The sequence below is a fragment of the Alosa alosa genome, chromosome 3 (assembly GCF_017589495.1).
Source record: "Alosa alosa isolate M-15738 ecotype Scorff River chromosome 3, AALO_Geno_1.1, whole genome shotgun sequence".
Taxonomy (NCBI): Eukaryota; Metazoa; Chordata; class Actinopteri; order Clupeiformes; family Clupeidae; genus Alosa; species Alosa alosa.
In genome coordinates, this window is record NC_063191.1 from 34,960,450 (window position 1) to 34,977,654 (window position 17,205).

The 17,205-nt window shown below is 40.3% G+C and overlaps 1 protein-coding gene across 1 annotated transcript; it reads right to left on the bottom strand.

The window, feature by feature from the left end:
• Nucleotides 1-206: 206 nt before the first annotated feature.
• Nucleotides 207-17,205, bottom strand: LOC125291929 (ADP-ribosylhydrolase ARH1-like). The gene is made up of 4 exons (XM_048238943.1): nt 16,960-17,205; nt 12,459-12,802; nt 11,338-11,701; nt 207-755 (listed from the first exon to the last, which is right to left on the bottom strand). Exons 1-4 carry the CDS (start codon nt 16,965-16,967, stop codon nt 353-355), a joined length of 1,119 nt encoding a protein of 372 aa, XP_048094900.1. The 5' UTR covers nt 16,968-17,205; the 3' UTR covers nt 207-352.

Below are 17,205 nucleotides of genomic sequence, written 5' to 3' on the forward strand. Positions count from 1 at the left end.
CTGTGTGCAGGGGGGCGTTGTCACGCTTGAAAACAGACTGGCAGATCCATAGACTGGGCAGATCAGTCACACACGCAGAGGCGCAAGCGAGGACCATGGTGGATAAGTTTTAATTTTAAACTCTCCAACTTTCGGCATCTAATAGGCTAAGCTAACTATTCCATCAGATAGCTTTTTATGTCAAAAGAAATACACTTGCAATTTTAAGCATTTTCAAGCACTTTATCCGAAATGCAAGCACTTTTCAAACCTTGAAAACGCAACATTAAAATTCAAGCATTTTCAAGGATTTCAAGCACCCGTACAAACTCTGAAACAAATAGATAATACAGCATCATGCAGAATCCTGCCATCATGAGAGTGGCAAACCCCTCAGCTTGTAAAGCTTATCTGCCACATTAGATAGGCGGCTGTAGTACTCAAGCTTTTGGTAGTTTTTGGGGGGCACGTTGTGAAACCCGTAGAGGGCACCCCACCAGGCAGCAGCAATGGCAGCAGTGGAGTCACTATCACCTCCGTGGAAGAAGCCGTGATTGGCCAGCTCAGTCCACGAGTCCCTAGCCCGCAGCAGTGAGTCGTAGGCGATCATGGGTGCATCGTGTCCGCTGGCACCGCCTGTTCCATCGAAGCTGACTGACCTGTAGAAATTCTCCCTCGCCGTCACTTCATAGTCATCTGGGAACTGGGCTTTGCCAGTCCCTTCAAGGATTCCTCTATGCTGAAGGTATTTTCTCCAGCTGCCCCCGAAGTAGTCCCTAATATAAAATTAAGTGTAAGATCTTACAATTAATCATAATGTATACTAATAACAGTACAAATAACATCAATCTAATCAACGCCAGAAGGTCAGGTGTTTTAATGGAAGATAAAACTATGCAGTTAGCCTAGGTGAACCCAGACAATCCTGAATTTGAATTTGTCAATGGTATCCTTTACAGACCTACAGATCAAATTAAAATTTGCTACCACCCCGGCTACTATACAATGGCTGTTTTAACCCAAGTCTTTGGATTAAACAACATCAATCATTTGTGAATTTGCGCAAATGCCACACACTCATGTCTGGATGAAGAAAGGGCATTTCCAAGACACTTTCAAACATGTCTGAATCCAGGTATGTGTGGTTGAAGGTGCTATGTGGAATTCCGAGGACTTGTTGTCTTGAACCAAGCCACATGGCACTCTTCCACTGACTTGCACTGTATTTGATAGTGTCCCACATGGTACAAAGTCATATTACAAATAGGGCTGGGATAAACTATTATTTTTTAAACGATTAATCTAGCTTTTATTTTTTCGATGCATCGATTTATCTAACGATTCATTTTTTCAGTCCGATTCGATTTCGATTCGATTATCTCCCTGTTAATTGACTAATAGCAATTTATACATGTTGATTTACATATCTGAATGAAAAAACATGAATTCCTTAACATTGCAATATATGTTTATTGCTTAAAATTCCAAAATAAAAGACTACACAAGTGCAAAGTAATGTATTCTTAATCAGAGGTAGCATTCAATAAAGTTCAGAAGTGTATAGGTCTAATTGAGTGCCTGCCACTTTAAGACGTTCCTGAGGGAACCCTTGCAATTGTAACACTTAACACAGTTAAAGGCTGCTGATGTGTGGATGCAATTCATAAAAGGTGGTGCCAAGATGGCTGCCGTGTGAGGTGTGTTTCTGACGAGCTCCTGCATTAAATATATGAACTCGAAGATTATTCATAGAAAACAACATTAACAACCTCAAAACGAACCATTGTTACCCTAGAGTGACATAATACTGCAACCTAATGCAAAAACGCGACTTGAAAACAATGCATAAAAACGGTTCTACCAACTCGACCCCACCATGTAATGTGCTGATAGCCTCGTGTCACGACTACGCTGCTAATGCTATATCAACAGTAGCTGTAATGACCAAAGACAAATTTCCCTCTCTACCTATAACCCCATGCAAATCTCCTGCAGCTAAAAAGGCTTTATACGGAATGGAAAACGATTCGACACAAGACAATGTTGTCATTGCCACTCTCTCTAAACTTATCAACGAGAGAGCTGATTCTATTGAGATGCTAGTCAGCGTCAATTCGAAGAAGATAGATGAGAACTCACTGAAAATAGAGGGGCTAAAAAAGACACTTGACTTTGCATGTAACGAGATCAAAGATACTCAGAAGGTAGTAGCGGGCGTAAACACTCGTCCCTTCTCACTCGTATGTCTGACTTGGAGACATACTCCAGAAGATGGAACCTGAAAATCTATGGCTTGGCAGAAGGCAAGGAGGAGAACGTGATGAATAAAGTTGTAGAAGTGTGCCGCGCCGTCCTCCCAGACTCAAAGATTAAACCTGAAGAAGCAATCGACGTTGTACATCGTCTCGGGAGCAAGGGCGCGGGAAGGTGGGTGCTGCAGCACCCCTTGCTTTTTGTCAATATAGGCCTACAAATTCGCAGTGTCATTATATTTGTTGTCAAATAGGCAAATAGCAAAACAGGTTATGGATAGCTTTGCATATAGCTATCCATAGATTAAACATTATAGTCTAGCTATAGAAGTGAAAGTGACGTGACTCGCTGAGGAGAGACGTTGCAAGCAGGCTAGTTGACTTCGAGAAAAGAATATTAGGCTACAGAAAAGAATACAGGATTTTTTTTCTCTCCCGGCAGTAAAGACAGTAGATTCAGTGTTTAAAATGTAAATGCAAACTAAAGGTAGGCTAACTATGCATATGACCATCCAGAGGCTGCTGATCTGTCAAAATGATGAAGATCAAGATGGTTTTATTGTTGCTGCCATTATTACCACAAACACTAATTGATAACGAGACCATGGCGATTGTGGGTTATATCTTGCCTGCTTATTAGGCCATGCACCTGTTAGAACTCCGTGTAGCATGCATACTGCCAGTTTCCATATACCATCACCGACTAGTTTGCACTTGGATATATCGTTGGATTGTGAAAAGCCCAATTTCGAATACCAAACGACAACAGATGAGGTAGGATGCATCTTTTGCAATTAGTCTTTGGCAAGCCCACGACCTCACGTACGGCTGTTTCTGTTAGTGTCAGGCAATGTGGCTGATCTAGCCCAAATCCACGAACCTGTTGCCTATCAGTAGACATGTCATCTCGAGTTCCACGACAGCTTAGCTAGTGCCACCGAAATATGACACGGAAATCCTTTCACTATTGGAGTCGCTCAGATAGAAACCGCTGTAATTGGTGGTTAGGACACTTTTGCTGTGGAGTGGAGACGCCATAAGTTAGGCTACTCAGAAATTGTTTGCCATTGTAGGTCATTGCAGCCTAATTATATTTTCAAGCCAAACATCTCTGGTGTGGTTTTGACAATCAGAAAAGCAGTATACTGAAATAGTTTAATGATGTAAAGTCAAGTGCATGTGCTTCTATGGGTCTGGTGTGTGTGCGCGCAGTTTTTATTGATGAGTCGGAGTGGCAAGTGCTGTGCATAGTTGCAGTGGAATGTGGCTGTTCTCGCGCTTAGGTCTACCAGAGGGTCTACTCATACACGGCGCTGAAATGGCGTATTTAGCTGTCTAAATTCGAATCATACCATGCTAGAGGAGAAATCGTCGGACATCCATTATTTTGTTATTCAGCACCCCTGGTCAAAAATATGTTCCCGCGCGCCTGCTCGGGAGGCCAGTTCAGAGCAACACAAACAAGAACACCGCCACGAAACCCAGACCAAGAGGAGTAATTATTCGATTCGTACTCCGGTGCTACAGAGATTCCTTATGGAAGGCTGCAAAAAACCACCCTTATCTGAGGGACAACAACCTGTGGCTAGCCGAAGATCTTCCACAACCAGTCAAGGAAGCCAGACTTCAGCTCTGGCCATTGATTAAGAAGTTGGTGCAAGAGCCTTCATCGAGGGAAAAGAGCTGACAGATCGCAGATGATGCCGTCTGCATAGAAGTGCCGCGTCACACGAATTCGCCCGTTGCTGCATGTAGGTTTTGTTTTAGGCTACAGTTAAGAGGCCTAACTGCGTTGAACTATTAAACAGTCTGTTTCTCCTCTGTAATAGTGACGTGACGTTGCACATAATGTGCTGAAAAAGAGGGAAAATCCGGTTTGTGTTGGTTTACAGGTAACATTGGTGCATATGCCTTAGTGAATTAAGGGTTTTCTCATAGTGAGGTACTGTTACAGGTAACATTGGTTCATATGCCTTAGTGAATTAAGGGTTTTCTCATAGTGAGGTACTGTTACAGGTGACATTGGTTCATATGCCTTAGTGAATTAAGGGTTTTCTCATAGTGAGGTACTGTTACAGGTGACATTGGTGCATATGCCTTAGTGAATTAAGGGTTTTCTCATAGTGAGGTACTGTTACAGGTGACATTGGTTCATATGCCTTAGTGAATTAAGGGTTTTCTCATAGTGAGGTACTGTTACAGGTAACATTGGTGCATATGCCTTAGTGAATTAAGGGTTTTCTCATAGTGAGGTACTGTTACAGGTAACATTGGTGCATATGCCTTAGTGAATTAAGGGTTTTCTCATAGTGAGGTACTGTTACAGGTAACATTGGTTCATATGCCTTAGTGAATTAAGGGTTTTCTCATAGTGAGGTACTGTTACAGGTTGCTCTAAGTAACAGTTTTTGATACTTTTCTCATATTCTAAGAAGTTTTATCTCTTAAAGCATTTATTTGTGTATAGTTTCCTTTAACGCCAGGGGATTAAGAAACGTAAAAGCGTAAAGCCTTATTTTTGTTTGCTAAACAGCATAATACAAATTTTTGTTTTTGTCAGGAATCTCATTCAGTTGTAAATTATGTTAATTTCTGGAGAAGCAAATGGGGTAATGATATGTGGTTTGCCAAAGTCCTTTTAGGCAAGTCCCTCCACTCGGCGGCCATATACCAACGTTTTATGGGCACTCATCGGGCACAGTCTTTGGGTCGAACTGCGCGTGTGCAAGGCTTCACGACACCAATCTTGCTCCAGCGGCGAGATCACAACACATGATTGGCACGATGTCTTCACAACACACCATATGATTGGCTCAATGTATTCACATCACACCACATGATTGGCTCAATGTATTCACATCACACCACATGATTGGCTCAATGTATTCACATGTCGACGTTTTGCCGAGGAAGGGGTGGGATATGTGTAGACAACGGCCATATTGGCATGACAAACTAGCCCTATGCATTTCTGTGGAGTATTTTTTGAGTGCTGTGTCTCCACATTAGAAAGTCTCTGGGTTTGCTAACTGTAGTGAAAGGTCTGCAGGGGTTTTGACCTTGAAGCATAAATTTAATGGGGATATTCTACACTCAGACCCTAAAGGACTTTTATTATGAATGTGTATGGGTACAATGACAACACAGAAAATGTGCAGTTATTTATGGAATTAGAAAATAAACTTAAATTTTGGTCAGCTAAATTCCCAAATGCCCACATGGTAATGGGAGGGGATTTTAATGAAATCCTCAATCCTGCTATTGATAGATTTCCACCTGGTAGTCACACTAGAAATTCCTATCTTAAACGGTTTATGGACACTTTCAATTTGGTGGATGTATGGAGAAATAAGTTTCCTGATGCAGCTGTATTCACCTGGAACAACAAAGTTAATTCTAGATTATCCTGCATAGACTTTTGGTTGGTCTCTAGCAGCGTATATGAAGAGAATATTGTAGTAAATATCTCACCATTAGGGCTTTGACTTTTGCCCAAAAATCATATTCGAAGTTCGTTTGTTTATTAATATTAAAATTCGAATATATTCGAATATGTATTAATAATATTTTAACCATTAAATGTCTTCCGTAAGACCGATATTGGTATCAAACTTAAGTTCTATTTGTTCTGTCCACCAGAGGGCAGTGTATCAGTCAATGTCAATAGACTACGTGCACGAAAGGCTGAGTAAATGCGTGTGTCAAAATTGTTATGATTGAGCATAGGGCTGGGCGATACAACGATAGCGATATGTATAGCACATGTAATCGGTATCGATAAAAAAATACGTTAGATAGAACATTCATAATTAAAAGCAACACACACCTCCTGCCTTATGTTGTCCATAAATAAAATAGGCTAAATATATCTTGCATTGTAGTATGTCAAACTCTACCAGAGTAGGCGGTAGAAGTAGGCCTAACGTTACCTCAACACAGACTCTCCTTGCCCCGTGCACTCTCTCTCTCTCTCCCTCTCAACAGGCGCATCCCTCCTCAACATGCACATGTAATCCAAACATTAATCGTGCAAGACGACTGGCTAAATTGCTATTAAATCCGGTTAGCATCATTAGCACGCTGCACAAATTTGTTCAAAACTACTGCATTCAAATTGACTGCTAAATTCTAATCATCTCAATCCCAATGCAAATGGAAAAGTATTTTCCAAGACTCAAACGGGCCTGTCCCAAGGAGAAAAAGTATTCAATTGAAACTTAAACACACGTGGGGAAACTGAACAGTCTAACCTATATGATAAATGATAAACTAGCAAATTAAGCTAACGTTACTTTGTTTACAATATTTCCAGGCTTCAACCAGTGCTGCTTTTCATTCAGACGTATCTGCACATTTATTTATTTGAGTGTTTTAAATGATTGTTGTGCCATTTCTTTTCCCTGTTTGCTTTGATTGATAACTAAGGTGATTAAAATCAGAGGAAGGTTAAGTTTAAAATAAAAATGTCTATGTGGGAGCTGCTCACTAAACACGAACCAGCCAGGATGCTAACCTACAGGAGCCCAGATGGCCAATAATAGCCTTGCTAATGAGCTCGCGATTTCACTTCAGAAGGCGTGAAAAAAACCTCGGAATCTGAATTGAAAACAACGTTTAGGCTACAACCAAATACATTTACAAAAAAATATTTCCATAGGCTACAGGTTTGAATATTAAGAGATCCCTAAAATTAGTTCGAATATCTTTCATTTTTAAAATAATCGAATTATATTCGAATAACGAAGTTCAGAGTCAAAGCCCTACTCACCATGTCCTTTAAGTGACCATAAAGCGATTTCTTTATCTATTAACTTACTTTTCTCAGACAATATCAGTAAAAAAGCCAGTTATTGGAAGCTCAACAACTCCCTTTTGGGCTATGAACAAGTGAAATCTAAGATCTCTGGTTTAATTTCACATTTTTTTAGTAAGGCCACCGTTGAAAATTATTTTAGTCTTAATTGGGAGTTATTTAAATATGAGTCATCCAAATATTTAAGGACATTTGGGAGCGATCTGGCCAAACATAGAGCGCTAGAGGAAAAAAAACATCATAGTAACATTTCTTTGCTATCTCAGCTATCTCCAGATGCCTTAACAGAGGATGACAAGGTAGAAATTATCAAATTGCAAAAGAACTTGGATGAAGTATATAAAAGGAGGGCAGAAGGTGTTTTCATTAGGTCGAGAAGACAGTGGCTTGAGGAAGAGAACAAAATTCCGCTTATTTTTTTAAGCTTGAAAATACCGCGCTAAGCTTAACACCATCGATCAAATTAACATATATGGTGCAGTAACTGATGACCCAAAACGCATCTCTAAGTTTTGTTCCACGTTTTACCAGACCTTATATACCACAAATTACTCTGAAACAGATACTTTACATATTTTTAATTTGCTAAAGAATATCCCCCAGCTGAAGGGGATAGAGATACTTGTGATTCTCCCTTATCTCTTACAGAAGTCAGTAATTGCATAAGCCTTCTCAAAGACAATAAATCACCTGGAACTGACGGTTTAACATCAGAATTTTACAAAAACTTTTCATTGCAGTTGGCTCCTTTCTTATTGCAAGTATTTAATGAAAGTATTTCAAGCAACACTCTGCCTTGGAGCATGACTCAGGGGATAATAACTTATACCAAAACCTTGTAAGGACCTGCTTTATATTGATAATTGGCATCCCATCTGTTTATTGAACAATGATTATAAGATACTGGCTATTATTTTAAGATGATCAAGGCTATTATTTTAAGAGGAGTTCTGCCCTCTGTTATTGATGAAGAGCAATCTGGGTTCATGCCCAACAGACATATTACTGATAATATAAGATTGGTCTTAGATTTACTTGATTATTCTCACTTAATTTCAGATAACAGTCTTATTTTTTTCTTAGACTTTTTTAAGGCTTTTGATACAGTGGAACATAATTTTCTTTTTCATTCACTGAAGAAATTTGGTTTTGGGGATTATTTTTGCAATGTCATCAGAACCCTTTACCATAATGCTAATAGTTCTATTAATCTTAAATTGGGATCTTCTGCCAGATTTAATGTACAGCGAGGCATTAGGCAAGGATGTCCTATATCGCCCTATTTGTTCTTGCTGGCAGCCAAACTTTTGTGCACTCATCTCAAGTTAAGCAATCTGCAGGGCATCACTATTGCTGATCGAACTATCATTATTAGTCAGTTAGCTGACGATACAACATTGTTCTTTAAGAATAGCTCTCAAGTTCCTCTTGCCATTGATATCATAAAATTATTCACTAAGGCTTCAGGTCTCCGTCTGAACTTAAAAAAATGTGAACTGTTGGCTATAAAGGATTCTAACGTTGACTCTATTTCAAATATTCCTGTGAAAGATTATGTAGTGTATTTAGGTATTACCTTAGATAAAAATGACTCTCAAAGGTCATCTGTTAATTTTAATTGAAAAGACTAGGAAAAAGTTGAATCAATGGTTACTTAGAGACCTTTCTTTGAAAGGCAGAGTCTTATTGTCAAAGGCAGAATGGATTTCTAGATTAACTTATGCTGCACTCTCTCTCAGTGTTAACAAGCAAATTTGCGATGCTATAGACAACATTTTATTTAACTTTGTATGGAAAAATCGTACCCATTATATGAGAAAGTCAGTCTTAATGAATGAATACAGCAAAGGTGGCTTAAATGTTTTAGACTTCACTACGCTGAATTATACATTTAAAATCAACTAGATCAGGTGTTTTTTCAGATGTCCTAGATCATTATGGAACTTCATTCCTCAAGGTGGTCTTAACTTTCTTTTACAATGCAGCTAAAGTATTGACAAAACACCTCTTAAATTGGCTTCTTTCCACAAGCAAATGTTGTTGGCTTGGTCTTTAATTTACAAGCACAACTTCAGCCCCCATAAATTCTATATATGGAATAATAGAAATGTCCTTTACAAAAATAGATCTATTTTCTTTAAAACATGGTTTGGTAATAATATTATTTTGTTTAACCAGCATGGCCAACTATATTCATATTCATATTTTACACGTATGGAATACCCATTCCTCCAAAGGAATTCTCAATTGTATTTGATGCAATACCATCGGGTATTATTTCACTCTTTAGAGGAATGGGGGTGAGTCCATTTCTCCCTACATTGAGCAGTGTGTGTGACACAAAGGAATATAAACAGAACTATTCGTATACTTTTCCAACAAGACCTTGTTACTACTCCTTGTTCATTATCACACTGGTCCAATTGTGTGGGGGACATCTGTTGGGAAAAAGTTTGGCTTTTGCCACAAAAATTCTTTTTGACCAACAAAGTTAAATAAATATCTTTCAAAATGCTACATAGATTTTATCCTACCAATTTTTATTTGCAGAAATTAAAAAAAGACATCAATGTCAATTGTTCTTTTTGTGGGGTTGAAAGAGAAACAATTATTCATTTATTTTGGCTTTGCCCTTATTCAAAACTTTTGTGGAGTAAGCTTACTCGTCTCATCATTGATTCCATTCATTCAGACTTTAGTTTGAAATGGGAGAATGTCTTGTTTGGTTTTTATGAAAGCAGAAATCTTGCCTCTTATTTCTACTTGATTAATGTATTAATAATATTAACAAAATACTACATTCATAAGTCTAAATTTCAGAATAAAAAACCCAATTTTACAGAATTTGGTATAGACGTTAAACAATATATAACAACAATTTCTAGCAGTAATAATAAGAAGGCTGTCAAAACACTTTTTGTGCTTTACAATGTGTTTTTATGATATCATTATTATTTTATTTTATTATTATTTTTGTGCAATGTACATCCTCCTGGCGTAGTTTGAACAATGCTTTTGTACTGTATTATTGTATACTCTTTGTATACTGTTTGTATACTTAAATTTATCTAATAAAAAAAAAAAATCATAACGTAGTTAGTTCAAATAACGGTTCGTACTTCTCCTTGGGACAAGCACTTTTGAGTCTTGGAAAGCACTTTTCCATTTACATCGGGATTTTGCAAACATTCAGTGTCAGAGTCAATAAAATGAGCCCTGCATGAGTAACAAAATTGACAAGCAGCTGTAAGTAAGCATGCTAAACTCGACATCCAAACAGTATTCTAACAGATATTGCTTGATTGAATAACGTAACTTAGTTTAGATTCATCAATGTAGGCCTACTATGTTGTGATATGACCTTAGTAGAGTTAACTTTAATGCAGCAGTTTTGAACAAATTTGCGCAGCATGGTCACGATGCTAACGGCTCCCACACACAGCTGCGTGCATCGCGTTGCTGGAGACGCATCCCATTCACTTTAAATGGGCTCACGTGATCCGTTGCCGAACTGAATTGTGGGTCCGTCGCTTTGCGTTTCTCCCGCTGCTCGCGTTGAGGAGTTCAGCTGTTGCTGCACCGACAGACAGCACCGGCCAATCAAGCCAATCTACGGACGGCACCAACCAATCACATTACGGTTTTACTTCAAGTCATTTGCATAGCTACCGTCGGGAACACCCACTGGAATGCGTTGACGGAACGCAGCTGTGTGTGGGAGCCGTAAGCGGATTTAATAGCAATTTAGCCTAGTTCTATGCAATGCTTCTATGTGGCAACAACAATCCAATGAATATTTTGTTAAATGCACATGCAGAGGAGGGGCAGTAGGCTCGTTACGAGAGAGAGAGCAGGCGGGGCAAGGAAAGGCTGCGTGCGTAAAAAGTGCAGCTCAATGAAAGGATTTTGTCTGATCTTTAATTTAAATAGGCCGGTTTTGATTTCGTGGCGCCCCGCTACAGATTAATCAATGTATGGGAAACACTGAAGGTGTAAAATTAAAAATATTTGGCTGCACACCTTATGCTTGACAAATCGATGCGCATATTTTGCGTCGAAGTATTTTTTGCGTCGACGTCATTGATTACGTCGACGCGTTGTCCCAGCCCTAATCACAAAACAGCTGGTTTGCATGGTAACTTTAGAGGATATCTAGGCAATATAATAAAATGGTTGTTTCTTCACATTCTATTAAAATTTCTAGACATTTTAAAATGTTAAACTTTTAACATTCAAATATATCATGACAAAATATACAGTCTCATGAATTCCCTTTTCAGGCTGAATTCTCACCAATGTTTCAGGTTTTCTTCAACACAATAGCCCTCCTGCTGCACATACTCCTTGGCCTTCTCCAGCACCTTCATCAGACCCTGGCCCCAGGCCTCTACCCGTGGTGCGCCCCTCACCGCGTAGGCTGTGAACAGCGCAGCGGCCAGCGCCCCCAGGTAGCCCGTGGGGTGGTGGTGGGTCATGCGGCCGCTCTCCACACTCACGGCCACCAGGAGGCGCTCCTGCTCAGGCCTGGGGAAGCGCAGGCCCACACACATGGCCCTCATGGCAGCACCACAGCCCCCACCAACTTTGCTGAAAGGGATCCTCCAGTCTCCCGCCTGGTTTGCCTTTAAATAGACAGTGCTTCTCATGCACATGTTACCTGGAGATGTGAAAGGGTAGGGGTAATGGTTTTACTACACTGTTAAAGCAACACTGTGCAAAAATTGTCAATGTTTGAGGTATAAATAATACCAGTATAAAAGACTGAAATCGTCTAAACCTATAGTGGAGGGGGGTCAAACTAAAGATTTATACTGAAAGATGACAAATGTTTCTGTAATAAATAACCCCCTCCAACAAATTGGTAAAAGTCAAAATGTAGGAGGCAGCTTGGTATCATTACGATTTCCCAGTGATTTCAAGTGCAGCACCTCTACTGTAGTCTGGCTACCTACAGTACACCAGTGTCCACTAACATGTAGTGAAGTCGTCTATATTCCTGACATTAATGATATAGCCTACAGTTCACCACTTCACGGTTCACGTCACAAAGCTTTCCATCCCATTGAATTGTGAGCATGTGAATTGACTAAAACGTCAAGAAAACATCAAGAAAAATGGCTACTTGTACTACTGTTTCTTGGGCTTGTCAACCAGATACCAGCCATATTTAGCGAGCCAATGAATCTCTGGCCACTTGTTAACATCTTCTACCCATTCTGTCGTCAGCTCAGGATTAGGCAGACAATCTCCATTAGCTAAGACTAATTTATTAAGATTTAATATATTAATATTTAATACTAGGCTCTGGATGTTTACAAACATTGAAGGGATCTATTGGCTAAATTCTGATCTCACCCAATGAGTTGAGGTTTCATCAAAAAAGGCATTGACAACATTTTTTATCATATTCTTACCTGGGCCCCTGCCATCCATATCATCCATACACTTTATGTACTTTTTGACCAAGGTGCCATACAAGTCTTTCACTGATGCGTCTTTGCCAGTTTCCGCTAAGGCTACAGCTGTTGCAAGGTGCATGACAGTGTCGTCACTAATAGGAAACTCCTTAACATCCAGGTTCTCCAAGCCCCCTCTCGCTGCTACCTCCTTATGGATTTTTTCGCCATCTGGCTCAAATTCCCAGTTGCCACGGTTGTACCCCAGTGCATCTCCAGCTCCACTCAGGATCATGCAGGCTTGGTATCTTTCCTGGAGAGGGGATTTCTCAGCCATGTTCAGCTTGCTTCTTAAAAATGACCTGTTTAAGAAGAGACATTCAGTAGTGACTAGTCTAGGCAGTATCAGCGGCAGTATCCAATACTGCACATTAAAGGTGCAGTCATTGAATGTGCAGGAAGTCACGTTTATATTTAAATTAATTAGCAGAATGGGGATTTTTACACTGTACTCCCTGAATGGGCAGGTAGGAAATGATTGCTGAATGTGACAAAAACTGTTATGAGCTTAAATCATGGACTGCACCTTTAAGCTTTCAAACATTGTCGTCTGACACTGTCTAATGGTGCTGTCATTTAACAAGAGAAACCAAGTAAACAAGAGCAGTCAAGGGACTGCAGATCGCTAGCCTGGCCTTCCTACGTACTTCCGCTCGATTTTCATCTCCCTCCACGACTCCGTCTGGCATTCCGGCCATTGGCCTCGCTCGCAACGAGCAATTCGACCCCGAGCCAATCAGCGAGCAGGAGGCGGGAGTTGTGAGACGACGTTGAGATTCTGCGCTGTGTTTGAATTGTAGTCCACTCCTCGAGGAGTTGGCAATGGCGGGAGTTAATGAAGTAATTCAGTCCGTGCTGGCTACGTTTCCAAATATTCAGGAATTGAAGTCCGAACAATAGGAGTGTTTAACACATTTTATTTCGGGCAAAGATGTCGTGGCCCTACAGGATTTGGGAAAAGTTTGATTTGCATTGCGCAGTAGCCTCGATATTAATTAGCCTACAGCATGTGCGGCAGACCCGCTATGAGCGAAGCGGCGTGTTTTCAATGATCACAGCTGATATCTGAGCGCCGAGGCTATTTGCTCCCGTGTTGGGCTTTCCCCTGTGTCTTCTGTTTTCCCGGCGTGTGTGTGTGTGTGTGTGTGTGTGTGTGCGTGCGTGTTTGTGTCTCCCTCTCCCTCTTGTGTCATGGAATGTGTCAATGAGTTCCAGGGAATATTTAGGGGTTCGTATAGGGGGTTCTAAGACGTCTAGTAAGTTTAGTCAGAGTAGAAGTGGATTACGTGCGAGTGAGTTGTGTTGCGTTGTGTTGTTGGCCGATGAGTATGAATGACGAGTGATTGAGACCATGATTTATCAGCGATCAGTTTGTTGTTTTGTAGTGAACACCTCCTGTTGCCCGTGCACTAGCCTGTACATCTATAGGAAATAAATGACGGGAGTTTTTGGAACGATATATCAGCCTCCCTGTCTCCTAACTTCTCATCTGCGTTAGGCCTACAATATGTTATCTTCAACCTTACTGTCGAATAGTAATCTGCAATTTGCTATTCTTCCACTAACTCTTAAATTTGTATCGCAAAGCCGGCATCGGTAGCCTACAGTTCACCCCTTCACGGTTCACGTCACAAAGCTTTCCATCCCATTGAATTGTGAGCATGTGAATTGACTAAAACGTCAAGAAAACATCAAGAAAAATGGCTACTTGTACTACTTTTTCGTGGGCTTGTCAACCAGATACCAGCCATATTTAGCGAGCCAATGAATCTCTGGCCACTTGTTAACATCTTCTACCCACACTCTCATTCGCTCTGGTGGGGAATGGTTGTTGTATACAGCAGTGCACGCAATTCCTGGTGAGCGTTGTAGTGTAGCTTACTTCATGATCGAGCTGGCGCATAACATACGTCATGGCCAAACGTTAGCGATTGGGTGAAATCAGAACCAATCGTTTCAAACTTCGAGTCCACGCATCCAGCTTGCAAACGTTCGTCAATAGCCGAGATCCCAGACCCTTGTAGAAGCAAAGCGTACCAAGGAGATGGCCAATGGCCAGTCTAGCAGATCGCTTGCAATGTTAAAAAAGTCAAAGTTCCAGCCAGGGATGGATTACTGCACGGGCCTACCGGTCCCAGGCCCAGGGGCCCAAGGGGTCAGGGGGCCCTGAAGCCCAAGCCTTTGCATGGAATCATTGCCTCAATATCAACAAATCAGGATGAAGGCTATGAATCTGATTAAATTTAGTATTGGCCATCCCCAAAATGCACCAGAATACAGGAAATCACATCAAAAAAATGTAAACATTTCTGGGGGAGGACCCCCAAACCCCCCTCCCACATATACGACAATAAGTGGGGGGCCCTTAATGCTTCTGGGCCCAGGGGCCCTTAATACATCTGGGCCCTTAATGCATCTCAGGGGCCCTTAATGCATCTGGGCCCAGGGGCCGTTAATGCATCTGGGCCCTTAATGCATCTGGGCCCTTAATGCATCTCAGGGGCCCGAAAGTTCATAATCCGCCCATGGCTCCAGCATCCAGATCCACAGAAGGACCGAGATGCTATGCCCTGCTTGATATGGTGCTTAACACAGCAGACCATGTGTATGAATGCAAATGTAATTACTAGGCAAAATCATATATATAATAACCATCTCAGCAATAATGTTTAAAATGCCAATATTAATTTGTATGCCAATGATAATCACCTATTGTTTTGCACCTTCACTTACTGCACTTACTGAAACATACCAGGTTTCATCATATAAATACTTGGGTTTTATGTTGAAGGATGACCTGTCTTTCTAATAGCATGTCAAACAACAGCTCAAAAAATGTTTGTTGTTGTTGTTGGCTGAATGTTGGGTTTTTATTTTAAAAATGGCTTTTGTTTTACACAGCAAGCTAGATAAATCTACGTTTTACCTAATTTTAGATTAATGGTGATGTGCTTTATAGACATATCTCCAAGACAGTGTTACAGTCATTAGACTCTGTGTATCATTCAGCACTGAGATTTATAACGTGCAAATTTCTCTACTCATCATCACTGTATTTTATGACATGGTTGGTTGGCTTTCACTTTATGTAAAGAGAGAAATGCACTGGTTGATCTTTGTGTACACAACAATTATTGGTCAGCTTCTTATATGTCTGCACTAAACTAGTGAAACTGGGTACAATGTCTACCAGGTCTGTTTGATGATCCCTCAGTAAGATCAGAGTTTGGCAAGACAGCCTTTAGTTATAGTAGGCTACATGGAACACGCTGTAGAAACATTTAAAACTGGAGCTCTTCATCTCATTAATAGATTGTGTCATTTTCCAATCAATTCTATCAATCTGCAGTGTTTCCCATACATTGACTTATTTGTGGCAGCCCACCACAATATCAACATTGACCACCACACAATGATTTTCCAGGTTGTACTAAATTGTGCTTAAATCTGGTTAGCATCATAACCACACTGTGCTAATTTGTTAAAAACTGTTGCATTCAAGTTAATTCTGCAAACCAACCACCACAAATGGATTTCAATTCTCTAGGAAACACTGATCTGTCTGTTCATGTTTTTAAATTTGGTATTGTTTCAGTTTTATTTGTGTATGTCACTGTTGTCATTGCTGTCTTGGTCAATTGTCTTTTGTTTAGTTTTTTCTGTGTGCATCCTTCTTGGCCAGGGCCCACTTAAAGAGATCTCAATATGTTCTATTCCAAATAAAGGTAGGTAAATAAATGAATAAATACAATAATTTAGCTAATGAATACCATATATTGCCTAGGCTACAGAAACTCTGGTGGATGAGTGCAATGCTCAGATGTGGGTTCACACACAAACGAGGAATCTGTAAATAAATGACTAAACCAAAGATGACCAACTCATTTAAAATGATGTTAAATGAGTTTATTTTCGTTAAGATGTTTACAATTTTTACCAAACCCACTTAGACTATAATTGATTTTGCGCTGGCACGTCACTGGTCCTACCATCTTGGATGGAAAAAATATAGCCTACGTTTTGTCATAATAACCGATCATATTTGAACGAAAACTAAAGTCAATTCAAACTCAGTAAACTCGGTTTGATGTCAATCTAGATATTGATTGATGTTTCTTTCACTGTCGATGATTGAAAACGAAAAGATTAAAAGGTAGACTTCACTTTCACATTTAGTTAATTCCCCGACCGGTTTAATGTTATCATGGTGTTGGAAAAGGGCTACAGTCGGCTACAGCGTGTCTCTTCTTCGTGGGCTACCGTCGTTCAGTTAATTTGAGTTGGAGTTAAGGCACTTTCAGTTTCAAATATGATCGGTTATGATGACAAAACTTGGAGCTCCCTACCGGAAGGAAAGAAGTGCAGCAGAGATTACTGGAAGCCAGACCGTTCTCTCCCCTGTGCCTGCACCCCTTTCTCCATTCTAAAATGTAGCCTACATCCAAAATTGCTTACTTACAATGCCATTGTCCCCACGCAAGGACTCACATGCGCGCTGTCGGCAAGTTCGTGAAGGCTGTGAGTGAGTGCTGTCCTGACTGTAAAATCGTCAAGTGAGGGCTTGCTCACAGACGTTCTGACAGTAAATTGGCATCTATGCAGAACTTTCCCAAATGAATAATCGACATTTCATAGCATTATGATGTAAAAAAACAGGGTTATCCAAAGGGTAGGCCTATGCTTGAAGAAATATCAGGAAACAACT